The sequence below is a fragment of the Sminthopsis crassicaudata genome, chromosome 4, assembly GCF_048593235.1.
Source record: "Sminthopsis crassicaudata isolate SCR6 chromosome 4, ASM4859323v1, whole genome shotgun sequence".
NCBI lineage: Eukaryota > Metazoa > Chordata > Mammalia > Dasyuromorphia > Dasyuridae > Sminthopsis > Sminthopsis crassicaudata.
In genome coordinates this window covers 443,251,668-443,277,250 of record NC_133620.1, presented here as the reverse complement: position 1 = coordinate 443,277,250, position 25,583 = coordinate 443,251,668, and the positions used below count along the sequence as shown (strand labels likewise).

At 42.8% G+C, this 25,583-nt stretch overlaps 2 protein-coding genes and 1 long non-coding RNA gene across 3 annotated transcripts; 1 reads left to right on the top strand and 2 right to left on the bottom strand.

Annotated features, from left to right (window-relative positions):
* Nucleotides 1-786: 786 nt before the first annotated feature.
* LOC141539975 (uncharacterized) lies at nt 787-2,150 on the bottom strand. The gene is made up of 2 exons (XR_012481441.1): nt 1,770-2,150; nt 787-1,721 (listed from the first exon to the last, which is right to left on the bottom strand). It is a non-coding gene; the product is annotated as an uncharacterized LOC141539975 (long non-coding RNA).
* On the top strand, nt 1,877-8,307 carry MRPL9 (mitochondrial ribosomal protein L9). The gene is made up of 7 exons (XM_074263477.1): nt 1,877-2,455; nt 2,608-2,764; nt 5,184-5,308; nt 5,533-5,583; nt 6,313-6,414; nt 7,569-7,652; nt 7,770-8,307. The coding sequence occupies exons 1-7, from the start codon at nt 2,345-2,347 to the stop codon at nt 7,872-7,874; spliced, it is 735 nt and encodes a 244-aa protein (XP_074119578.1). The 5' UTR covers nt 1,877-2,344; the 3' UTR covers nt 7,875-8,307.
* Nucleotides 8,308-9,337: 1,030 nt separating this feature from the next.
* RIIAD1 (regulatory subunit of type II PKA R-subunit domain containing 1) lies at nt 9,338-14,271 on the bottom strand. Its single transcript, XM_074263478.1, has 5 exons — nt 14,135-14,271; nt 13,835-13,911; nt 11,575-11,621; nt 10,067-10,174; nt 9,338-9,448 (listed from the first exon to the last, which is right to left on the bottom strand). The coding sequence occupies exons 1-4, from the start codon at nt 14,216-14,218 to the stop codon at nt 10,089-10,091; spliced, it is 294 nt and encodes a 97-aa protein (XP_074119579.1). The 5' UTR covers nt 14,219-14,271; the 3' UTR covers nt 9,338-9,448; nt 10,067-10,088.
* Nucleotides 14,272-25,583: the final 11,312 nt, after the last annotated feature.

Below are 25,583 nucleotides of genomic sequence, written 5' to 3'. Positions count from 1 at the left end.
TGGAGACTTCTGTTACCTACTATCATTGTGACCCGCTAGGCCAGAGACAGTCCCATTGTGACACAGACAGAAACCCTGGCCCTAACTCATCTCAGGACTTCATTATTGCTCTGCATATCTACCTTACCCAAAGACTCAAAGATATTTCAGAGACAACACACAGGCTTTCCAATGTTACTCTCTGAAAGCCATTTCATGTTTCCTCAAAGAGTAATCCCCTCTCCCCATCCCAGGTAGTTGTTTTGAGGGGAGAAAGATAGAAATGTCCTCACTGCAAAGTCATAATCCAAGGGAAGAAGTGTTCTGGAACCTCTTTTCAGAGGCCACATAACTTGTGTTTTCCCCAAGGTCAATGTTCCTTCAATTTTTTTTACTTAATATTTTATTTTTTCCAATTATTTGTAAAGATAATTTTCAACATTTACTTTTGTAAGATTTTGAATTCCAAATTTTTTCTCCCTCCCCTCTCTACTCCCCAAGAGAGCAAGCAATCTGATATGTTATGCATATACAATCACACATGTTGTGAAAGAAAAATCAGAAGGAAAAAAATCACAAGAAAAAAAAGTGATAATAGTATACTTTGAGCTGCATTTAGTCTCCATAGTTCTTTCTCCAGATGTGGGTGACACCTATTGGAATTGTTTTGAATCACTTGCTGAGGAGAGTCTGTTGTAGTTGATCATCACATAATCTTCTTATTACTGTGTACAATGATCTGGCTCTGCTCACTTCATTCAGCATCAGTTCATGAAAGTCCAAGTTTTTCTGAAATCAGCCTGCTCATTTTTTTTATAAAAGCTTTTTATTTACAAAACATATGCATGGGTAATATTTAAACAGTTATCTTGACGCACAAAAGAAAAAAAATCAGATCAAGAAGGAAAGAAAACAAAATGCAAGCAAACAATAGAAAAGAGTGAGAATGCTATGTTGTGGTTCACACTCAGTTCCCATGGGCCTCTCTCTGGGTGTAGATGGCTCACTTCATCACTGAATAATTTGAATTGGTTTGAATCATCTCATTGTTGAAGAGAGCCACGTCCATCAAAATTGATCATCGAATAGCCTCATTGTTGCATGTATAATGATCTGCTGGTTCTGCTCATTTCACTCAGCATCAGCTCATGTCAGTCTCTCCAGGCTTTTCTGAAATCATCCTGTTGGTCGTTTCTTACAGAACAATAACATTCATATACCACAATTTATTCAGCCATTCTCCAACTGATGGGCATCCATTCAATTTCCAGTTTCTTGTCACTACAAAAAGAGCTGCCACAAACATGCACATTTGGGTACCTTTCCCTTCTTTAAGATCTCTTTGGGATACAAGCTCAGTAGAAACACTGCGGGGTCAAAGAGCATGCACAGTTTGATAGCTTTTTGCTGCTCATCATTTCTTATGAAACAATTACATTCGTATGCCATATTACATTCAGCCATTTTCCAATTGATGGGCAACCTCTCAGTTTCCAATTCCTTGCCACCACAACAGGGGCTGCTATAAACATTCTTGTACATGTAAGTCCTTCTCAGTCTTTTAAATTCTCCTTGGTTTACAGACGCAGTAACGACTGTTTCTCCAGGTTGGATTAAAATGTTCACTGACTATAACACAGGAAGTGTCCACTATATGCAGAATAGATGAGTCTGGAAAATACTGATTTTTTTTTTTTTTATAAGAATGGTTGTCATAATTTTTGTGGGTTTTATTTGAAAAACTTCCAACGGCTAGAATCCAGGACTGGAATTCGACCGTTGGAAGTCACCTCTTTTCCATTCGGAACCTGTTTGTATCTTAACACATGAAAAACTCTGTTCTTCCCCCATCCTCATAAGCCGAGGCTGGTGTAACCGCCTGCTGCTGTTGGTCTCCGAAGACGCCCGGTTATTTTAACGGATGTACTAGGGACCCTTCCTTGGGGAGGGCAGAGGGGGAGGAAGCTCTGACCTCAGAGGCCTGACAATAAGAATGCCGCTGTCAGCCTGAGGAGCTCAGCTTTGTCCCGGTTTTGTTTGCGTTTTGCTGTCGGACTGCTTAATTTTGCTAGAATTGTGGTACCCAAACTGCTAAGGACAAGCTGGGGGGAGGGTTGACATCACGCGACTAATTGCTTCAGATCTGCATGGGGGGACGTCCGACACGCCCACCGTTTCTCCAAAGGGTCTCAGTTTCCCAGCTTCCCGAGGACCCTTCCTGACAGAAACTCTAAAGGAGGCTCGCCTGCCTGTCTGTCTCCTCATGCGCAGACGCAGTACGCTCTGAATCAGGCGCGTCTCGGGCGAGCCCTTCTGGCCGGGGTCCTTCTTTCCTGCCGTCGCCGGCGCTCTTCTCTCCGAAGCCATGGCGATGCCCCTTGGCCGGCTGTTGCGGACTGCGGCCGGGCGGCTGCTGCCCGGACTCGGAGATGGAGCTCCCGGCCTGGAGCGTCATTTTAGTCTCTCACACAACTGGGTGAGGGATCCGAGGGCTTGCCGGGGGAGGGGATGAGGAACCTGCGCTCTGAGCTTCAGGGTGGGCTCCCCGGGGGGAGTGGGAGGGTTCGCCCGCTAGCCCCGGCCCTCGCAGCCTGACCGAGCCCACCTCTGTTCCCCTTCGTTGGGCAGAACACAGTGATCGTGGAGCGCTGGTGGAAGGTCCCGCTGGCCGCCGAGGGCCGGAATCCGCGTCTACGCCGGCGACATCGGGTTTACCGGCTGGTGGAGGACACCCAGCACCGACCGAAGGAGACCATGGAACTCATTCTGACCCAGACCATAGAGGGTAAGCGAAGGTCTGGGGCGGCGGGAAGGCCTGGCGGGCGGCGTGAGCCCCGCATGTGACACGTGCCAGGCCACAGTCGTGACCCTTAGCGAATCCTCACAAGCGGCAATCGTGAGGCTTCTCTGTTGTCTCACCCCGGACCGTTCTCCAGCAGCTGCTCCAGAGCAAAGGAGCCTGGGGGTTAGCTCCAGGATTTTGGCGGAGTTTGTGTCCGTTTTTTATATGTTTCAATGGGATAACCCTTGAAAAGTTTGATGACCACAGATTCTCCCCAGTTCTCCAGTTTAAAGTTCTCTTAACTGATCCTTGTATAGTGTGACCCAAGTTCAAGTCCCCCATCTCCAGTTTATCAGTGTACTTTCTAAAGTGCTATAACTAGATCTGAACACATTTCTTTAGACAAAGTTTGAGCAGTTGGACTGTCACCTCCCATGTTCCGACTTCCCTTAATGCAACCAAAAATCACATTAATTTTGTTTAAGCTATCATGTTATTGAGCTAACAATCCATGAAAAACTCTCACTTTAAACTACCTTTTGGATGTCTTCAACCGTATGCCCCCTAGACATCTCAAACTCAACATATCCAAAAAACTTTTTTTTTCTTCCCTTGTGAACTTTGCTGTTATTGTCAAAGGCACCACCATTCTTCTAGTCACAGATTTTTCTGGAAACCTCAATGTCATCCTCAAGTCTCACCCCATATCTATTATGTTGTTTAATCTCTCATCATTTACATCCTCTTATCACTCCACATTTAGTAGCCATCACCTTAGTTCAGATAATTCTCAGCTCTCACAGGCCTCTTCCTCCCCTCCATGTAAGTCAGATACATTGACTTAGTGCTTTTTCTCACACATAACCCTCCAGCTCCCATTTCTGCCTTTGTTCTACTTGGAGAATGCTTTTTCTTCTATTCAGTCTCTTCTTTCCTTAAAGATCCCGGTTAAGTCTCACCTACAAACAGCCTTTCCTAGCCTCCCCAGCTACTGACTTTTCCCCTCTGAGGTTACCTTTCATTGAGTTTGTAGCTATTGTGTATGTATCTAATTATTTACTGTAGTCTCCTCTGTTGCAGTGTGAGTGCCTTGAAGGCAGGATCTGCTTTTGCCTTTTTATCCCTTGTGCTCAGCACAATAATAATAAGTGCTTATTTAAAACTTGATAATTTTTGAGTGATTAGCTCTCCATCTCAGAGCAGATTGTTTTTAGCCCAGGTATAGGATTTACATTTAATGTTTATTAGTGATTTGATTAGTTTCTATTAATGACATTTGGTTCAGTGTGCTAATCTTTAAGCAAAGCTTGTCCCAGCTTTGTGTCTTCTCAAAATTTCTTAAGTTGATGGCAGGTTGTCATATATTTATTTTGTCTATGTATTTGTGAATGTCTACTCCAATTGAATATAAACTCCTTCAGGGCAAGCATTGTTTTCATTGTTGTCTTTCTATCCTCAGGATCTAGTAGTCATACAGAAGATCTATAAATCTTACTGATTATGTTTTGAAGACTTGTTGTTCTTGGTTCCAAAAGTTAGAACGTATAGTAGTACAAGTTAGAGAGGCATATTAGTCTCAGTGTAAGGGAACACATGCTATAAATAATACAGGCTGCCTCAGGGGAGGTAGTCAAATATTTCTCCCTATTTGAGAAGGCTGGATGATTACTTTGTAGAGAAGATTCAAGTCAACTATAGGTTATACAGATTAAAGTCTCTTCTAATCTTGAATTTCTGTGATTCTTCCTTTATATTTTCTAAGTATATATATATATCTGTACATTTTCTTCCAATTGGATCGTAAGGACCTTGAGAACAAATTCTATGTCATGTCTAGATTTGATTTCCTACAGTGTATCTAGCATGCTAACTTGTAATAAACATGTAGCACTAAATTAAATTTAAAAGTGAGAACACAATCATGATGTGGGGCAGGGACTAAGAATGTTTTTTTTCTTTTTGCTGAGGCAGTTGGGGTTAAGTGGCTTTTTTATAATATTTCATCTTTATAATGTTTCATATCTACAGGGCAATTTGAAAAACGCTTAGTTTAGTCCTCAAATAATATATCTAATTATTATCCCAGCTTTACAAATAAGGAAACTAATGTTCTCAGAAAGATTGAATGACTTGCCGAATGAAACACATCCTTTAAGGGCTCATGCTCAGATTTTCCCGACTCTAAATTCCAATAATCTTTCTGTGATACATTTTAATTTTTCAATAGGGAGACACCTGCGTAGAGAAAATCATATCTATTCACAAGTAGACATAAAAGAAACCAAAGGATATCCTTAATTGACATATTCCATATTTCTCTTTTCTAAAAACAAATTAATTTCAAATAAGAGCACCTCTTCGTTTGCTCTCCCTTTTGGAGTTATCTGATATAATCAGTATTTATTATCATTTCCTTTGGCAGACCTTGGGATCCGAGGTGCTGTTGTCACAGTGAAGAAGTCATTGGGTCGGAATAAACTGCTTCCTCAAGGTCTGGCTGTGTACCCATCTCCAGAGAACAAGAAGATGTTTGAGGCAGAGAAACAGGTGAGCAAGGGGGATGAACAGGCAATGGAAATAATGGTTAAAACCCTCAATCTTCCTGGGAGGAGAATGGGTTATCTAGTTCAGTTTTGAGATTTAATTTGAAAACATAGAAGTGAAAGAAGGAATGGGATAAAGAAGTTCAAAACTATTGCCTTCTCAAGCAAGAGGGAAATATTTACCACTGGATTCTTTTCTTTTCCCCCGTGGCTCTTTATCTCATCTAGTTGCGGCAGGAAGGGAAGATGGAGAAGCTCCAGACCAAGAATGGAGTGACGGTGAGTGGGGACCCATCAGTCAGAATTTGAATGCCTCCTACAAAAGTCCCAATCTTTCCTAATAAGAAGCAACTTTTAATTTTTTTTTTTCCTCAGTCCTCCAGAATCCTAATAATCACTAAGAGTGATATGAAGATGGGGGAGGAAATGGAGTCAAAACAGGGAGGAACAAGCCCCAGTTTGTGGAGCTACCACTGAGGAATCCTTGACAACGCTAGGTCCTTTGGAGAGATATAAGGAAATATAGTCATACTCATTGCCCTCAGTGAGCTTGTTTAGTTTGTTAGCATTTATATAGTGCTTATTTTGTGTGAAATACTATACTAAATGCTTTAGAGTTATTTCATTTGATTCTTACAACAACCCTGGGAGGTATAAAGCCTCCCAAAGAACTTCAGAGAGTTCTAAGTGTGCTGAGAAGTAAGTAGATGGCCAGACCAGATTGTAAAGTATCTTGAATTCCAAGTGGAAGGAATTTGAACTTTATCCAGGAAGGGATATTTACCAATGTAGGGATGGCTTTCCCATGTAATACTAATGCTAAGCCATCCTCCTATAATAGTCAGAAAAGCTGAATTTATTAGTCTTCTAGGATCATAAGTTTAAGACACCCAATTGGCTAAAATGCATAAATTGTATCTCCTCCCTAAACTAGTACAGAACTCCCTGCTGTGATGTCTCCATCCTTCCAAACTCATTCCTCACCTTCCTTCTTCCACTGCCTCTCAGACACTAAAATTCCTCAAAAAATGTCACCTGGAAGTAGGAATGAAGAATAATGTCAAGTGGGAGCTGAATCCTGAAATTGTCTGCCGCCACTTTTTCAAAAATGTGAGTTTGCATTGCTTGATGACCACATCTGTTAGGCAGTCACAGATTTCTGTGCTGGAGGGGAAAGTGGGGAAGGGGCTAATAGAAATAAAAGGCATTCCTTAGCTAACAGGCTTCAGAATGGTATCATTCAGGTTTGGGGGCAGAGAGGGCAGAAATGATTTTATTTTCTAGGTAAAGAGAAAGCAGTTAGGAAAACATAAGTGTACTGATCAGATTTGCTATTGGTGTGTGGAATGGAAAGAAAATTGGCCTTGGATCTGCTTTTTACTTGGATCTGACCTCTGGGCAAATCATAGGTTAAGCCTTCAGCCTCCTTTTCTGTCAGATGAGAATAATAAGACTGGATCTGTTTGTGTGTCATAGGATCATCTTGAAAACAAAAGATAAATTTGTACAAAAGTGCTTTAAAAGCTGTAAAGATTTATAACATGGAAACTATCAGGCATTTGCTAGCGATATTCTGTAGTAGATCATTATACAATTCCCTGGAAAAAGTGGGTACTGCAAAAATCCCTCTCCGGTTTTTTTTTTGTTTTGTTTTGTTTTTTGTTTTTTTTTAACTGGTTATTTAAAAAGTATTTGATTTAGTGACTCCAGATATTGTGTGAAGGTCTCCTCTCCACAATCCATAAGCACTGAAGAACAGCATTAGTTATACCTACCGTCATTTTTTTATATAAGCTAGATTTGGGGGAAGAGTTTGGTTTTTATTGAGATCACAATAGTAAATGTGCACCGTCGTGATCTGTTATGTAGTACAATGGAGAATAATGAATTTGTTACCACAAGTCTTAGAATCATACCCTGGCTCTGCTCTTTAATCTTGTGTGGACTCCAAGAAGTCACAGCATGTGAGGCTGTTCCCTTCTATGTGAAATGAAGGTGTGTTGGCCCTTCAAAGAGCCTTTCCATCTGAATCGATTATCCTAAGATTGGATTGGTTCCTTGCTTCTGTTTCCATTTATTTTTCTCCCCATGGCAAATTGAAACAATACCCAAATTGGCTTTGGTCAGATCTTTGCACAAGAGTGGGCTAAACTGGAAAATTTTGGAAGCTGTTTGGTGTGGCTTTTCTCCAAAGGCAGTTTTGTGGTAGGATTTCCACATGCTATATATAACATTAGCAGTTGAGATTGAATCTTGTCTTGCAGCTTGGGGTAGTAGTATCCCCACATGCTCTAAAGCTACCTGAAGAACCGATCACAAGATGGGGCGAATACTGGTGTGAGGTGACGGTGAGTTTCCTTCTTGCGTGAATCCTTTTTCTTACTCTAATTGGAAACCAAATTGAAGAGATAATGCTAAATGGTTATCTTAGAATGGTGTCATTTCCCATTCCTGTCTGTCTACAGGTGAATGGTCTTGATACGGTGAGAATCCCCATGTCTGTGGTGAACTTTGAGAAGCCCAAGACCAAGAGATACAAGCGTTGGTTAGCTCGTCAAGCTGCCAAGTAAATGATCCCCCACCAGTAAAGAACTTCTCTTTCTAATTGTGGCAACCAGATATCCTCCAGGCCCTGCTCTGGAATCATTGGAGCAAATCTTGCTTCCCTCCCTGTGACTTAGTTTGGAGATCTGAGTGTATAAGGACAATCAAGAGACCACGACATCATTCCCTTTATTTGCCAACTATGTCACGGATGTTTCCAGTATCTTTCACTGTCCAGCTACTGCCCTCACTCCAGACCTGGTTGGGAAACACAGGAGTCAGTAGATGTGATAAGGATGTGAATTGACCCTGAGGCATCTTCCAAACAATCAGACTGAGCTAGAGGAAGAGACATGGAGGTCCTAGGTAACCTCCCCAGGATCTCTCCATTTTGGGGAGGATACTGCACAAAACCCACCATCTACATCATGATCATCAATAAAGAGATTGTGCTCTTTAGAAGTGTGATTACTTGGGGACTCCAGTTATGAGAATGAGAAATAGTTGAGCCAGATTCTTGAGGTGCTAAGCTTTGACCCTAGATACTTTAAGAAAAAACAAATGAGATTCCCACATAAAATAATCATGGACAGGTTATTCTTGGCTAGTATGATGAAAGGAGTTGCATTTTCTGGTGATAGAAATGAAATGGAGGTTTTCCCTGAGTTATTAGTGCCTTCCTCTCTTTTATATTGGAACCACCACTATACATGTTATTTCCTCCCAACAGAATGTAAAACTCCTTTTGTGTTTTTACATGTTATCTTAAGTGCTTCATAAAAATGTTGGTACAGGACATGCTAAATAAATGAAAGGTGAAAAATAGGAATTTTGTATTGGTCTAGTGCAGTTAAAAAGCTCTTCCTTAGCACAGCATATTAGGCAGCTCTTGGAGGTACTAGGAAGTTACAAAACTTTAGGAAATAGACATGACAAAGACCCTGCTCTTAGAAAGAGACAGAGCTAAGACAGCTTCACTTTACTCCTCTGTAAAACAAGGGGTTTGACCCAATGACCTCTGAGGGCCTCCCCATCTCTACATCTGAGATGCTGCAGCACACTAGTTTTAGGAATTGGAAAACCTATGTAGAAGGGAAATGACCCTGGTTTCAGAGTTGGTTCCAGGGCAGATCTAGAAACAACGAATGAGAATGATGAGGGTTTTTTTTTTTTTTTTACTCCAAAAAAGACAATAGGCCAATGTTGCAAGCTGATTGTCACCCCCGTGTTCCATGTCAGGTAATAGTAAAGAATAAAAAGCAGCTAGTACTGATGTAGACTTGTGTTCCATATCACTATGAGGAATCCCCACTTAATTCTCGCACCAAAACCAACATCCAGCATATTATGGGATCTACACTAGACTGAATTTGCAGAAGGAACACAGGTCCCAAGAATGGAGGAGTCGTTTGAGTTCTACAGTGACAGTACTTTGCTAACCATCTTGTCAGTAATAGGAACAGAGCAGGGACTCAGGACTACAATGAAATAAAGCAGGGAAGGGTCTATTTTAATGCAAAGTTTTATAACACAAGGGGCAAAGACCAGGGCAACTTACGAACCCATGATGACAGAGCAGATTTCTTAATGTCCTATGACCCTGTGAAACAGGAACAGGTTTAGCTATGCCAGCAATGTGAAGTTTGCCCCATTCCTCCAAAAAGGTCAAAGTTATTTCAGAAATCCCTTGGACTAAAAATCATGCACCCAGTCCTAACAGCAAAACTGAATTGGTGCCACTAGACTGTTTGCACCAGAAAATAATCTTGTTAGCAAAGGAACTGAGAGCTTCTGCCTCTCCTTATTCTTGGTACCGTGAAGAATTGCATCTCCAGATGAGAGGGAATGAACCAGGAGCTTTTGTATGGGACAGACAAAAGCCCTCAAGCCCTTCTCTGCCAAGGAGGCACAGGAGATGGCAAAAGTCTGAAGTTGAGCGGGAAAAGCACAATTTACAAGGTTTAATAATCACTAAAGCTGTCTCCTTTTCACTCACTTTTTGTGCCTTCAGTTGCTCCTACCTCACTAGGTCAAATATGCCTTGCTTTTCCTAACACATTGACTCTCCTTGCTCTCTTCACCTCCACTAAACTTCAACGAAATGAAGTACCAACTATTTCTGCCAACAGTCTTTTAAGCTCTGGACACAAAAGTATATATTTTCACAATAAAGCTTCAGTGGGTGTGGTAAAATCCAAAAAGCTAGATTTTCTCTCACCTTTGTTCCCAATAGCTGAACATCATGGTTCTGCTAATTGCTTTTGCTTTTGTAATTCAATTAATTGCATCTGTATCTTCCCAGGAAGTCTTGGATCTGTGAAGTAGTCTGAGTTAAGCAAAAAGAAGTAATTTGAGTGGGGGGGCAAAGATGTGGTGCAAACCGTTTACAATACTGTAAGAAAGAGAAGTGAATCTCAACATCATGTCATGACTTTGTGGGAAAAGTTCCCTTTCTCCAAAGACTCAGCTTCCCTTGGTTTAATTAACTGTATTTGAGGGGCACAGTGGATAGAGCACCAGCCTTGAATTCAGGAGGACCAGAGTTCAAATTTGGTCTCAGACACTTAACACTTCCTAGCTGTGTGACCCTGGGCAAGTCACTTAACCCCAGCCTCAGGGAAAAAAAAAAAAAAAACTATATTTGCTTATCTACCTGCTGATGCCCAAGGGAAATTCTGAAGAAAGATTTTCTGCGCTTTTCTGCTCCCTAGTTCATTTCTTTCTCACCCTTTCTGAGATTATCCTCTCACAGGGAGCCAGACCTCAGGAAGACACCACCAAGATTTCCTACAGACAGCAGAGTATGAATCAGGCAATATTTGCTTGTTGTAATTTGCTTAAATAGCATTGAAGATAATCTACTAATAATTCTTCAGTCTAGTAGAAAGGGGCCATGAGGTCATCTGGCCTGTACATCCACCACTTCCTAACCAAATACTATTGCACCAAAGAACTCTTGCTTCCTTTGTTTAACTTAACATTTAAACTATTATGTGCCAAGTACCATTAGGTTCTAAGGATCCAGAGACAAAAAAAAAAAAAGTTTCTGGCCACAAAGAGCTTATGGTCTTACAAAAAAAAAAACATACACAAAACTAAATATAATTTCTAGACATAAGAGTATTAGCATCTGGATACTGGATCAGCTTTCTGTACAATGTAGCACTGAACTGAATCCCTAAAGAAAGGGATTATAAGAGGCAGAGGTGAGGTAGGAGTTTATCCCAGGGATGGAATGCATCAGGGAGCCTTCCTTCTTCCTTTCCTTCTCCCCTCCCCCTCCCACTTTTAGGGACAAAAAGACTTGTGCATGGAGGCTATGGTGTAGAACAGGGGTTCTCAAACTACGGCCCACAGGCCAGATGCGGCTGTTGAAGACATTTATGTGGCCCGCCAGGTTATGGCAAATGGGCTGAGGGGCAGAGACAGAGTGTGAGTTTTTCTTTTTATTATAGTCTGGCCCTCCAACAGTCTGAGGGACAGTGAACTGGTCCCCTATTTAAAAAGTTTGAGGACCACTGGTGTAGAACTTAACAACTACCTCCCCTGGGATGTTCTGCCTCATCTTTCATCTGTCCATAGTATGAAGAAATGACCTTGAAAAAAAGGGGCTCCTACTTGCCAGGATCCCACCAAATAAACCCTATTCTGCAGGGACTTTGCCAGTCTAAAGCTGCAATAGCTTTTGCCCCAATTTGTTCAAACGCCCCAAAATTATAATCTCACCTGCAGCAAATTCTTGAATGTCCACTGGTCTTTTCAAAAACATTTCTCTGGAGAATACAAAAGGGTAAGAGAAAGGGAAAAAAGACTTAAAAACAAATAGTTCTTGATTTCATAAGGCATTCTCATTAGAAAGAAAGGTTGATTCATGGCATAATTAGGGGGTTTTTGGGTTTTTGGTTTTACTAAAAAATTGATTATAATCTGATCTATTCTTGACAGAAAAACATTCTTATGTTTTCTACACTGGGCTCTAGAGTCTCTAGAACCCCTTCTTAGAATCATATTTTCAAATGCATAAAATAAAATATTTTGGATTACAAAGGAAATCAACTTTATTGAAGTAAAGATGTAATTTTTCCCCATCTGAATTTGAGTTTCCTGAAGTTTATCCACACACCTTTTGTGGCTCCTGGACTCCCAGATTAAGAAGAACTACTCACAAATGAAATGCATGCAGGTTATCTCTCACTTTATGGGATAAGCAGGTTGGTTTAAAATGAACTCTACTTTCTTAATGATTTACATTATGAAATTGGAGATAGATGGTGTGAAGTTCTTTAAAAAGGAAAGATTGCCATGGTTTACCATCTTATTTTATACTGAGAACTATAGAATACAGGTGGTGCTATTTCAGCCTAGGAGTTGCAATTCATTGTTTTTCTTTGTATTACTTTTCCAGCTTTTAGACTCCCCCTCAGGTATCAGCCACATATCCTGTGTCAGGTCTTGACGAAATAAAGTAATGCTTTTTTATGTCTGAGAATTTCTCGAATCCAGCAAAATCCAGATTTTGCCCTTTTTTTTTTTTTTTTTGGTCTAATAAAAGAGAAAATTACTGTGTAATACATCATGTACTTCAAACTAAGCCTGAGGTTTAAAATATGTAAAATAAATTAGTTCCCAGCTTTTATCCCTAAGTTTGAAATTCTATCATATTTTACATACCTGAGCACACATATTCTGCATATATTCTCATATGTTAATATGTACATTACAATAAATAATACATGTTTAAGATCTGTGACTGAATGCCAGTAAAAAAAATAGGATTTGAAAGATCCAACTTGGGAAGACCGCTCTGCCAGTGTAAGACTATGGAGAGGCAGCTAAATACCCCGGAGGCAAACCCTACAAAATACTGAAGGGCAGGCACGTGGGGTGCGGGTTCCATTCCCCCAAGCTCGGGAACCCTCTCCCAGCAGAGCCATCTGAAGCATCCAAAAAATGAAAAACAATGTTTTCATTCTGTTGCCATGCAGCCATAAAGAGCAGACGAACCCTAACTATTCACTTCCCACCATTTCCCATCTTCCCTGCCACACAGCACCAAAAGAATCTGAAGAGAAGGGGACAAGGCGTCATCTGGTGACCAACGTGCCCCATGGCCACCTCTGGCACTCTACCCCCACTGCACCTTCATGACAAACAGCCTCCCCTTGGACTTTCTTCAGACCAAGTGGGAGAAACTCGCCCGCCGGCCAGCTCCTCTTACCTCCTAGCACGTCCCCCTCTCCCCCTTCCGCCTCCCCAGCCCTCCATAGACCAAGCCTGTGGCAGAGCCGGGCCTTTAGCAATTATGTCGTTCAGGTGTTCCCCTGGATCCCCGCCTTCTCCAACTGAGTCCCTGTAGATCTGGATTAAGGGCTGAACTTGGCAAGGTGAGCCAGACCACAAACCCAGCCTCTGCACCCCCCCAGCTGCCAAGTGCAGGACCAAGACCCGGACCCCTCACTTTCACTGCCTTAGATAACGATAACGGGTTTATTCTCCAAACCCCCCCCCTCCAATTTGTTCTTGAATTTTAAAAATCTCTTTACGGAGTAACAGGGACAGAGCGTAATCCATTTCTTTCCATCCTTTTAGGTTCCTATATAATGAACCTAACCACAAGTAGGGAAGGGGTTAGCGGGGAGCCCCTCGTTTGGGCTTCCAGCGTAACACAGGGCCCGCGCCCCAACGCACTTCGTCCGTGCCTTCATCTGGCCCCGGAAGACGCGCCCGTCACCGAGAGACCCCGTGCCTCCCCGGGGGCGGCCCGCAGTAACGTGGGGAATGGCCCCAATGGGCCGAGGGGGATTCCTTTCCTCGCAGCGCTGCCCGCCTTTACGACGGTTGGGGCGCTGCACGAAGTTTCTACCGATCGTTTCAAGAGTTGAGCTTCCCTCCCAGGATGGGGCGCCCACTTCCGGGCGGCGGCAGCCCGGACTCGGGCCGTGCGTGGGGGCGTGTCGGGGCCGGGGAGGTCTAGCCAGCCACCTACCTGAAAAAGCCGCTCAGAAGCAGCTTCACCTCCTTGTGCGAGCGCAGGTACTTCTCGTTCGCTATGCGCGTGCTGATCTGAGAGGGAGGCAGGGGCGTGGCTAAGGAAGGAGGTAGGGGAGAAGAAGCCCCGCCCATTCCCACTTCTCCGACCGAATCCGGGTTCCCTGAGGAGGGGCGGTCGGGAAACGAAGTTCAGCCCACCTCTCGCTCCTCTCCGGGCCCCTCCGTACGGTGTCCACATTACCTTACACACCACCCCTCCCCCCGCCCTTCCTCCTTACGCCGGGGCTGTGCTCACCTTGAAATCCCGCAGTCGGGAGAGCTGCTCTGCGCTCAGCGACCCGGGGTCAGGACCCTCTAACCCCGAGCTCAGAGAAGCCATGTTGTCGCCGTCGCTATAGCGACGCACAGGAGGCCCCGCCCCTTCGCGCGCTAGGGGCGGAGGCTGAGGGGGAGTAACTTGAGGCGGGGCTTGAAGGAGGTCCTCCGGCTCGCAGGTGTGGAGAGGGGCGGGCGTTCAGAGGCCACGCGGTCCAGCCTGGTCACCTGACTGACGAGGCCGCGGCGCAGCGAGGTAAGTAGTATCTTGCGAGTGCCCAGCGTGCTCCGCCCCCGGGCGGGCTTGGGACCGGCAGATTTCGAATCCAGGACCTCTGACTCCAGACCCATCGCTCTCCCCACTCTCCCCAATCCCAGTCACGTGCTCTGCGGGAGGCGCCTTTGGAGTCCCCAGTTACCCTGACAGCGCCAAGCACCCGGATGGGGGGAGAGCCCGACTCCAGAGGCAAAGGGCCTGCGTGCGAATCCCGCCGCTTGACACTGGCCTCGGGCTTCCAAGCGAAGAGGCTGCGCTACGGGGCTGTGGGCTCGCGGTGACCCCGACCCCGCCGACCTGTACCCGCCGGGGGATAATAGTATTGAGCAGGAGCACAGCCTTCATTTGAGGAAACACCCTGAGAATTTGAAGTGACTTACCCCAACGCCTCCCCCCAAAAGTGTCAAACAGGACTCGAACCAGCTCCCTCCTACTAGAACCTCCCTTCCCGATGTCGCGAGGTCCAGCCACCAAAACCACACACGTGACCCGCGTTCCGGGGGATCCCAGGGTGTCATGAGAAGGGAACGTGAGACCAGCAGCCCGGGTCGGGAGGCCACGTAACCTCAGGGAAGAGGGGAAGATCCGGGCCTTGTGGACACGTGGGCGCTCCCGTCAGTGGGGTGTTGGGTGGTGGCCTCTGACCCCTGCTGGCGGTCACCCGCACCTCCTCCATTTAGCCCCCAAAGTAACTTTGCTCCTTCCTAAGCCCCAGGGGCTCCCCAGGGCCCCCAGAACCCAACGCCGGCCTGGCTTGGCATTCAAAGGCCCTCTCTCTCACCAGGCCGACCCGCCCTCCTGCCCGGGTGCCGGCTGCCGGCTCATCTTCCCCGGGAGTCGGGCCTCCCTCCGTGCATCAGTTTATCCCTCCGCGGCCGGGGTGTCAGATTGCTCTGCTTGTCTCCCTCAGGAGAAGGCGCAGCAGCCCTAGAGCTTCCTCCGGGGCCCGGCCGCGGTGATCCCTCCGCAGGAATCCTCCCAGTCTGAGAGTCCTCCTCTTTGGGCGGGAGCCCGGCGCGGTTAATGAGTAAGGAAGGGCGCGCTCACCTGGCTGGGCCGTCCCAGGCCATGGCCACCCTAGGCAGAGCCACAGAATCGATAACCCCGAAGCTTCTGGAGCAGCCAGGGAGCCAGAATGAGCCAACACGGGCCAGTTCTCCTTCGCGGTAGCACTGGGCACTGCCCCCAGAGCTGAGGCATTGTCCCTGGTGCATTCCCGGGGGACCTGGCAATCCAAAAGTGCGACATAATGCTTTTTCATTCCTCCTTCTACCTTTCTAGCTGTAATCTCATAAGTTCCCCTTCAGTCAATCATTCTGTATTTAGTGAGTGGCAAGCACTGGGACACACATATAATACATGAAAACGTCTGCTTAAAAGGGGCTTGTACACGGGAGGCACCGTGAATCCGGGGTCCTTGTCTTTGACCAGCTCCCGGGCAGCGGAGGCCAGAGCAGCGCGCTCCGGGGAGCTCTCTGAGCCCCGTTCTGACAGACTGTCCCAAGAGGAATCACCGGTAACAGAAAGCAGTGAGGAGTATCTCAGGTTAACATCGGCAGCTTTTTCATTATTGTTCCGTCTGTCTGACTCTTCTTGATCCCGTTTGGGATTTTCTTGGCAAAGATACTGGAATCATTTGCCAGCTCAGGAAAAACAGGGTTAAATGACTCGTTCAGGGTCTCCCCGCTGGGAAGTGTCCGAGGCCAAATTTGAACTCAGAAAGAAGCCTCCCTGACTGCAGGCCCAGCCCTCTGGCCGCTGCAGCACCCTCAGTTAACTTTACAAAATGATATTTACTGAAAAGAAATAGCAAGAAGTATAAAAAGCTCCTGGAAACTGGGCAATTCTGCTCTAACCTCCATCCCTTGCTAGGAAGCATTCCCTGCTCCAGGTTTGCTCCCCCGCTGCCAGTCACAGCACGTGGGCTGCGGGGCCATCCGCTGCTCAGCTGGGCCCGACCTTGGAGGCCTCTCCAGGGCTCCTTCCCCTCTGATGACCAACACCCAGATCCCCCTCGCTGAGCTCCCAGCCACGGGTTGGCTGCTAGTGCCACCCCCCCAACTGGAGCCCCCCGTTGCCCCTGCCCTGCTCACTGACAGGAAGCAGAGAGATCACTTTGGCCAGCTGCTCATTCCTCAGGGCTCAGCAGCCGACAGTGCACCAGGGCTTTCCTTAGACATACATTCACCCAACGTTCCCATGGAGGAGTGTCGGGAAGAACATGATGTGCAAGCTCCATTGGACAGTTCCCCCATCACCTAAGGATGTACAGAAGAGATAGAAATAAAATGGGGAGTTGCAAAAACCCAAGATAGTTTAAGAGGGAGGACACTACCTATTAAGGGGATCAAGAAAGTCTTAGCAAGAACAGGATCCATGAGGCAGAGATGAAGAAATATATATTCCAGTCACGGGATATGGCAGTGAAAGACTCGGAGATGGCCAGTCATGTGGAAGGGCCAGAGCCAGGGCGGCTTTGCAGGATTGCCCTCAGGAACACGAGCAGGTTGGACAGAGAGGTTTATAGCCGGACTGTGAAGGGCTTTAAAAACTGAGCAGAAGCATTTCTGTGGGATACCCTAGAGGCAACCAGAAAGTGGTGATGGTGGCTTTTAGGGACAGGGGCAGTGATCTGTATGACTTGGTCAGATTTGCATTTAAGGAAAACCACTTTAGCAGCCGAATCATAGGGATGGAGTAGTGAATAAAAGCAGAAAAATCAATCTAAAAGCCAATCTAAGCAAGCAGTGATGTGGGAACCTGAGCGAACACAGGTGGGAGAAGGTCAGAAGCAAGAGATAATAGAAATCGAAAAGACTTGGCAGTTAACTGTCTGTGTTTCATTTTGCTACAAGATTGAATTGGCCTGGACTGCTGGGCCGTGGACCTCTGCGGCTCTGTTGAAAGAGGGGGCTAACAGTTCCAACAGGCTTGTGATAGAGCCATTGGCATTCAGAAAGAGAACTTGAGCCATTTGCATCCAGCGAGGATTATGGGAACTGAATGTATAATCACAACATGGTATTTTCACCTTTCTTGTTTGCTTGCTTTTTGTTTTCTTTCTCACTTTTTCCCTTTTTGATCTGATTTTTCTTGGCAGCTTGATAAATGTGGAAATAGGCTTAGAAGAATTGCATATGTTTAACCTCTATTAGGTTGCTGTCTAGGGAAGGGGGAAGAGAGGGAGAAAAGTTTGGAACACTTAAGTTTTGCAAGGGTAAATGTTGAAAGCTATCTTTCCTTATATTTTGAAAATAAAAAGCTATTAAAAGAAAGAGGGAGCTAAGCACTGCCCCATTTCCCACCAGCACGCTGCTTCTGGGTCTCCTTGATACTCTTCAGTGTCCTTTGTGTCTTTCCCCATTAGATTGCAAGCTTCTCTAGAGCATGAACTTCCCTTGTTTTTATTTATATTTGTATCCCCAGTGCCTAATACACAGTAGATGCCTAATAAATATTTATCTGATTAATATGTGGAGTGAGGGAGAATGAAGAGTTAATGCTGTGGTTATAAAACCGAGAAAGTAGAAAGATGTTTTTTTTTTTTTTGTTTTGTTTTGTTTTTGTGTTGTTGTTTTTTGACAGAAATAAGTGAAGTTTGAAAGTGGAGGGGGTTTGGGAGCAAAGATAATGGTTCTGTTTTGAAAGGTTTGCCAATTACCTTTTGGGAGCTTGGTGAGAACTGCTCCATTGGAATCTTCCAGGGCTTAGAACTGGTCAGCTACTTGATACAAAAGCCTCAGGACACGAATGAGTTTCTTCAGTCAATCCAAAAACATCTCCTGTGTATCATAATTCATTTTATCCAGTGACTTTCCAAGGACTTCAACTTCTTCCAAATCATTCATGTGAACAAAATTAACTTCAGCATATAAAACATCAGAACAATTGTTCCAACCTTTCCAAATCCTTATTAGGATTTTCTCATTCATGTTTCTCCTTATGTGGTCATACTGTGAACATCATCATTCTCACTCTTTTCTTATTTTTGTTTTTTCATTCTTTCATAAAGGTCTTTCCATACTTATTTGTATTCTCCCTTATTCCTAATTTTATTATAGCATTTCATTATGTAACTATATCACACCTTATTTTACCATTCCCCTATTCTTGGACATCTAGGTTCTTTCCAGTTTTTTGTAGTTATATATAATGATGTCATGAAATCTTTAAATATATAGTTCATGTTTTTGATAAGACTTTCATAGCATAGCATCATTAATGAAATGATTGGGTTAAAGTGTTGATTAGTGAAAGGGCAGTGTGTAATTTTTACTGTGTGTTACTCGATTTCTCTCCAGAAAGATTCTGTAAGTTTGCCATTCAGCCAATAATCTCTCTATATTGCCACAAGCCCAGGACTCTCCCATTTCCCATTCCTGTGCCCCATACCTAGAATGCATCTCAATTCTACCTATAAAAGTTTAATTTTTAATTTCCAGAACAGCTCAAGCACTCCTTTCTACATGAAGCCTTTCTTGAAACCTCCAGCTGCTAAAATCCTCCTTCCCAAACCTTTTTGTTATTTTGTTGTGGTTTTTTAGTGGTGTCCTATATCCCTGTTTAGGTTTGTGTTTTGTTTTGTTTTGTTTTGGTTGAGATACTGCAGTAGTTTGCCATTTCCTTCTCCCATTCATTTTATAGACGAAGAACTAAGACATACAGGGTTTAGTGATTTGCCCAGGGTCACACAGCTATCAGGTCTTCCTGATTCCAGGTCAGGTGCTCTATCTGCTGTATTATCTAACTGCCCTCTCCAAAACTATCTTGTATTTTTTGTGTATGTCTTCTGTATATCCTTCTATAAGGACACCTCTGATAGAATGTAAACTACTTGAACGCTTTGATTTTTTTTTTTCCTTTTTAAAAGGGTGAGCGTAGATTGAGTCAATCAAATCATTTCATTCCACTTAAAGTACCATGATACTATGCCTTGATACCTTATGGTATTGAGAACATTAAATCAATCAATCCTAGCCTTAAAATAAGTTCAGTAAAATCCTTGATTAATCTAGAAGTCCTTAAAAGCCAGTGGATAAACTGACTGAAGAGTATTTAAAATACCAAACTAGAGAGTTTTTATTTGATCCTAAAAGCAATAAGGAAACACTGTAGTTTATTGCTCAGACCTGTGCTTTAGGAAATATTTTGTCAGCTTGTGAAGAATGAATTGGAGTGGGATGAATTTCAGGGCAATAAAAAATTGTTATAATTGTCTAGGAAAGAGGATAAGAGCCTAAACTAAGTTGTTAACTGTGTGAGTAGAGAGGAGGGGATGTTTGTAAGAGACGTTGTGGAAGGAGAAATGTCCAGATTTATCAACTGAATGAAAAAGGGGACAAGGGAGAGTGGAGAACTGAGGATAATAAATACCATGGGTGATTGGAAAGGTGTATCAGCCTTAATAGGGATAAGGAAGTTGGTTGGAAATGGAGAGAAAGCAAATCAGTTCTGTTTGAAATGTTGACTTTGAGCTGCCAATGGCACATTCATCTTGAAAAGTCCACTGGATATTTGGAGTACATAAATTGAGTAAAGCAGAGAGTCTACAATGGATATCTAGATCTAGGAATCATATGCATAGAAATGATCATTGAAGCTTGATGAAGATCATGGGAGTTTATAAGGTCATATAAAGAGCATTATAAGGTCAAGTGAAAGTGTAGAGAGAGAAGACAAAATGATACATGGGCACAGCCTTGGGATACCCATGTTTAGGGGAGAGGAGATGGGAAATGAAGCCATAAAACAGACACAGATTGGAAGGCAAGCCATCTGTGAGCAGTATCAGAAAGTGGAAGCAACAAGCATAGAAACAACAGAGAATTTAAGGATCAAGTTAATGTTCTTTAGGGAGAGGGAGAAATGGAAGACAAGAAGGGAAGGGAGATAATCATAGGGGCAATATACTTGAAAAGAGGATGAGATAGAATCAAGAGGACATATAAAAGGTATGAGAAGCAACATCTTTTCATCAGAGAATGAGGAAAAGGAGAAAATGGAGAATGAAGTCAAAGATTTTGAGATGTAGAAATGAAGAGAAGAAGAAACAATAAAATTGTTTCTATTTTCTCAGCTAAGATAGTGGGGGAGGCTTGAATGGAAGACTTAAAGCAAAGAGAAGGTTTGGAACAGCATCTAGAGGTAGTGGACTAGAGAATCAATTTTAAGGAGGAAAAAAGGGATGAGATTAGCTAACATAAATTAGTAATGGACCACTCTACTTGGTTGCATGATTTCCTCCAGTTCTGTTCAACAGCACAAGGGGACATAATTAGGGTAATCCAGGATTTTTGTTCTTGTTGCTCAGTCTAAATCTTTGTTACTCCATGGACCATAAGAGCCAGCCTCCCTTCTATCCTTCATTCTCTCTCTCTCAAAATCTGTTCATGTTCATTGTTTCTATGACACTATCTATCCATCTCATCATCTACTATTCTCCTTGCCTTCAAAGTCTCTCCCCACATCAAGTTCCTTTTCCAATGAGTGCCATCTTCTCATTATATAGCCAAATTATTTGAGCTTCTAGCCTGAATTAATTTCTTTAAGTACCAACTGATTTGCTCTCCTTGCTATCCAAGGAATTCTCAAGTCTTCTCCAGCATCGCAATTCAAAAAATTGACAGTTCTGTGGCACTCAGTTTTCCTTATAGTCCAACTTTCACAATCATACATTGCTACTGGAAAAACCATAATTTTGATTACATGAACTTTTTTCAGCAAGATAATATCTCTGCTTTTTGGTATGCTCTTCAGTTTTGTCATGGCTTTCCTTCCAAGGGAAAAAGTGTCTTTTAATTTCATGGATGCAGTCTCCATCTGCAGTAATTTTTGAGCCCAACAATGTAAAATCTGAAACTGTTTCCATTTCTTCTCCCTCTGTTTGCCAGGAAGTGATGGAATCAGTTGCCAAGATCTTAAGGTTTTTTTATTTTTTATTTTTTTTAATGTTAAGCTTCAAGCAGCTTTTATATTCTCTCTCACTCTTATCAAGAGGCTTCTTAATTCCTTTTCACTTTTTGCCATTAGAGTAGTATCATCTGCATATCTGAAAACGTTGATATTTCTCCTGGCAATCTTTAATTCCAGCTTTTGATTCATCCAATCTGGCTTTTTGCACAATGTACTTTGCAAAAATAAGTTAAATAAATAAAGTGACAGAATACAGCTTTGCTGTACTCCTTTTCCAATCCTCAACCAATAATACATTGTTCCATGTTTGATTCTAACTGTTGCTTCTTGATCTATATTCAGGTTCTTCAGGAGACAAGAAAAAATGGTCTGGTACTCCCATCTTTGAGAACTTGACACATTTTGTTGTGATCCACACAATCAATGGCTTTAGTGCAGTAAGTAAAGCAGAAATAAATGTTTTTCTGGAACTCCCTTGTTATGGATTTTCTCCATAATCTAGCAAATAATGGCAATTTGGTCTCTAGTTCCTCTGCCTCTTCAAAAACCAGTCTGCTGTTCTGGTAGTTTTCAGTTCACATATTGCTGAAAAGTAGCTTGCAGAAGATAACTAAGCATAACTTTGTTGACACTTGAAATGAACATAATTGTTTTAATAATATGAATATTCCTTTGCATTGATTTTCTTTAGGATTGCCATGTGAATGGATCTTTTCCAATTCAGTGGTCACTTTTGAGTTTTCCAAATTTTCTGGCAAATTGAGTCTAGTACTTTAGCAGCAGCATCTTTTAGGATTTTAAATAGCTCATCTAGAATTCTATAACCTCCATTAACCTTATTATCAATATTTTCTAAAGCCCATTTGACTGCATTCTCCAGGATGTCTGGCTCTAGACCACACAATGTGGATGTTGGTGATGAAAAGATCTTTCTTATATAGTTCTTCTGTGTATTTTTGCCACTTCTTCTTAATTTTGCTTTCATTTTTTGAAAGGCAATTGGAGTTAAGTGACTTGTTCTGGGTCACACTACTAGTAAGCGTTAAATGTCCGAGTTCAGATTTGAACTCAGATCTTCTTGACTCCTGGACTGAAGCTCTATTCACTGCGCCCATCTCGCTGCCCCAACCTCTTCTTAATCTCTGAGAAAAAAAAGATGATCCACTGGGGAAGGAAGTGACAAATCAGGCCAATATCTGCCATGGAAACCCCATGGCAATACTAAAATGATAAAAGAAACAACATCAGAAGATGAGTCCTTCAGGTCAGAACAAGTCGAGGACACTACTGGGGAAAAATAAGTTCAACTACTAGTAGCTCTAGTACTCATTGAAACAGCTGTGACAAAACTGAAAGGAAGCTTAGTTGAGGATGTGTCTCATGATGAAAGGGAAATGCAATCAGTATTGCATGGGAAAGACAAGGTAAGCTGGATATGGTCAAACATTAGACAGAAATATGAAACATTGACATCTCCAATCTCAGTGAACTTAAAAGTGGATGAATTTCTGTGTGACCCTGGACAAGTCACTTAACTCCAGCCTCAGGAAAAAAAAAGTGAATTAATTTAATTCAGATGATCATCACTACATATACCACTACAGGCAAAGATCCCTTAGAAGAAATAGAGCAGCTTTTATAGTCTAAAAGAATGAGAAAAGCAGTACTAGGAGTATCATCTAAAAAAAATTACAGAATGGTATCTATTTTAATCCATGATTGGGCTTTGGTAAACTTTAAGAGAACAATTTGAAAAGAGAATTGAATTCATTAATCATAGGATAGAGATTAGGAAGGTGATAATCCAGAAAAATCTTAAAGAATGAAGGAATTGGAAATCCAAGGAAAAATAAATAAGTTTAGAAGTTTTAAGGCATAAAAAGAGGTAGAATTATAGGAAGTTATGACTTGATAAAGGAATTTTAGAATTTTGGGATCATGGAAGTGGAACGCTTACGGTTGTTGATGGAACAAAGACATGACTATCCCTATACTTGGCTAAGGTTGTGGAGGAATAGGTCATGAGTGTTAAGTAGTAGAATTAGATTAGAATATTTGAACACATCAGTATGTGTATCTCTAGTATAAGGGCAAAAGTTGGTATGGAGAGGAAAATGGTGAAGCAAGAGCCTGAACTTTATGAGAAAAGAGAAATAATGACCTAGAGACTGGTAAGACAGTTAACACTAGGATCTGACCAAAGTCATCTGGGATAGCTAACATAGTAGATATAAGGATCCACAAAGATTTTCACTGACTTGAACACTGATGTGAGTTTAATAAGATGAAATTTTCAAGTGGACAAATGTAAAATCTTTGGAGTTCAAAAAATCAGCTTTATCATTCTAGATTAAGAGCAGTTTGCTTGAAAAAAAGATAATGAAAGTTTACTTAATGTGCTGAAAGCTCAATATAATATACTGTGGCCACCAAAAAAGCTAATTGCATTAGATATACAAAGCTGATAGTTCTGCTATGCTCTGCCATGGTCAAAACATATCCAGAGCATTGTATTCCATTCTGGGAACCATGGGAGATTACTGAAAAGCTGAAAGTGTCCAGAGAAGGTCACTTGGTGAAGGTTCTTGAGGACTTCTCACATGAAGAACATTTGAAGGAATTGGGCAGGTTGGGCCTGGAGAAAAGAACACTCCAGGGGAACATGATCTCCTGGTGTGTAGAAGCACTGCATGTTTTCTATCTGACACCAGAAGGCAGGGCCATGAGGAATAGGAATTAAAGGGAAAATGGAAAATGTAGGCTTGATGCCAGGAACAACTTCCTCTCTTAGCTACAAAAGTTGAACAGACTTCTCCCCCGTAGAAGTCTTCCAGCAGAGACTGAATGAGTGGACTAGTTGGCTGCTTCAATTCCAAATTTCAGTGAGTCTGTGAATCTGTGCTTCCTGGCAACCTTCTAGGTTCCTTAGAGGAAAGACTCCTTAACTGGAGTGTCCATAAACTTGGATTGGAAAGCTTACATCTTTATTCTACATAATTTCTAGTTGAAATTTCAGCATTTTCTTTAGTTATTAATTTTTAAAAAATTGATTCTGAGGTATCCAAAGGCTTCGCCAGCCTGCTGCCAAGGTAGCTATGAAACAAAAAAGATTAAAAACTCTAAGGAGTACTTCCTGTTCAAGTCCCTCCCTCCAAGGCCTAATATATATGTCAGATATCTCTTCTGGAATCTTTCCCTGATTTCCTAACCACAGCCAGCCCTGCCCCCCACCCCCCAGTTTCCTCCTGAAAGTTATCTTTCCTTCCTCAGATTTCCCACAGTACTTTGGTAGGTGTAACCCATGTGAAAATCCAAAAGTGTGAAATTTGTCTAGAACTCTTGCCTAGTCTTCCTTGCAAAGAAACCTTTCACAGAATAGCTTGGAAATGACATGGGTGTTTTAGTCAGAAGTTCACAAAAGAGGAAGAAGAGCTGGGGAATTCCTCAAGATCATCCAGTAAATAAGGACCATCCTGAATTAAATCCAAGCTACCATGGCTCCTAACTTTTCTCTCCTAAAACCTTCCCCGCAGAGTGAAACATCTAGTGATTCTTTGGCTAATCTCAGGGCTAGAGAATAGGGTCGTTTGCTGTCTAGAGCTGCTTTCCCTATCCTGACATCATCATCATTCATTTTTTTGGTGAAATGTTAAATATTTTATTTAATATAATCGCACAAGACCTGAGTAAGTAGCAGGGCAGCCGTTTTGCTGACAAGACATGGGATAATAAGATCAGGAGAGTTATGGGATCCTCTCTGGCCCTGTCCTCAGGGGTGTGTGTGTGTGTATGTGTGTGTGTGTGTGTGTGTGTGTGTCTATACCAGATCTTTTTGCTACCTCCATAAATAAGGAGGTCAGATTAGAAGACCAGAGGTGGTAGTAGGGGTAGGGGTGAGAAAAGGAAAGTTCTTTTACCCTATTTGTACTTTTCATCTGCCTCTTCCTGTCTTTGTGCCCCTCGCCCTCTGTCTAGTCATGGTGCCTTGAGCCACCATCTCTGGAACAGAGGGCTTGGCAGAGATATCTCTCTGGTAATGAATCTTAGGCAGAATGAAGCAATTATATTATAACACTTCCCCATATACACACCCATTCCAAATACCAAGTTGTGATTCCAGTCCACAGAACACATGTTCCTCAGAGTGGATGTCAGAAAAAATGGAAAGAGCATGGTTTCTCACTATGCAGCATGGTGAAGGTTCCCGAGCAGCCCCACAATCCTTGTGACATGGTGTGTC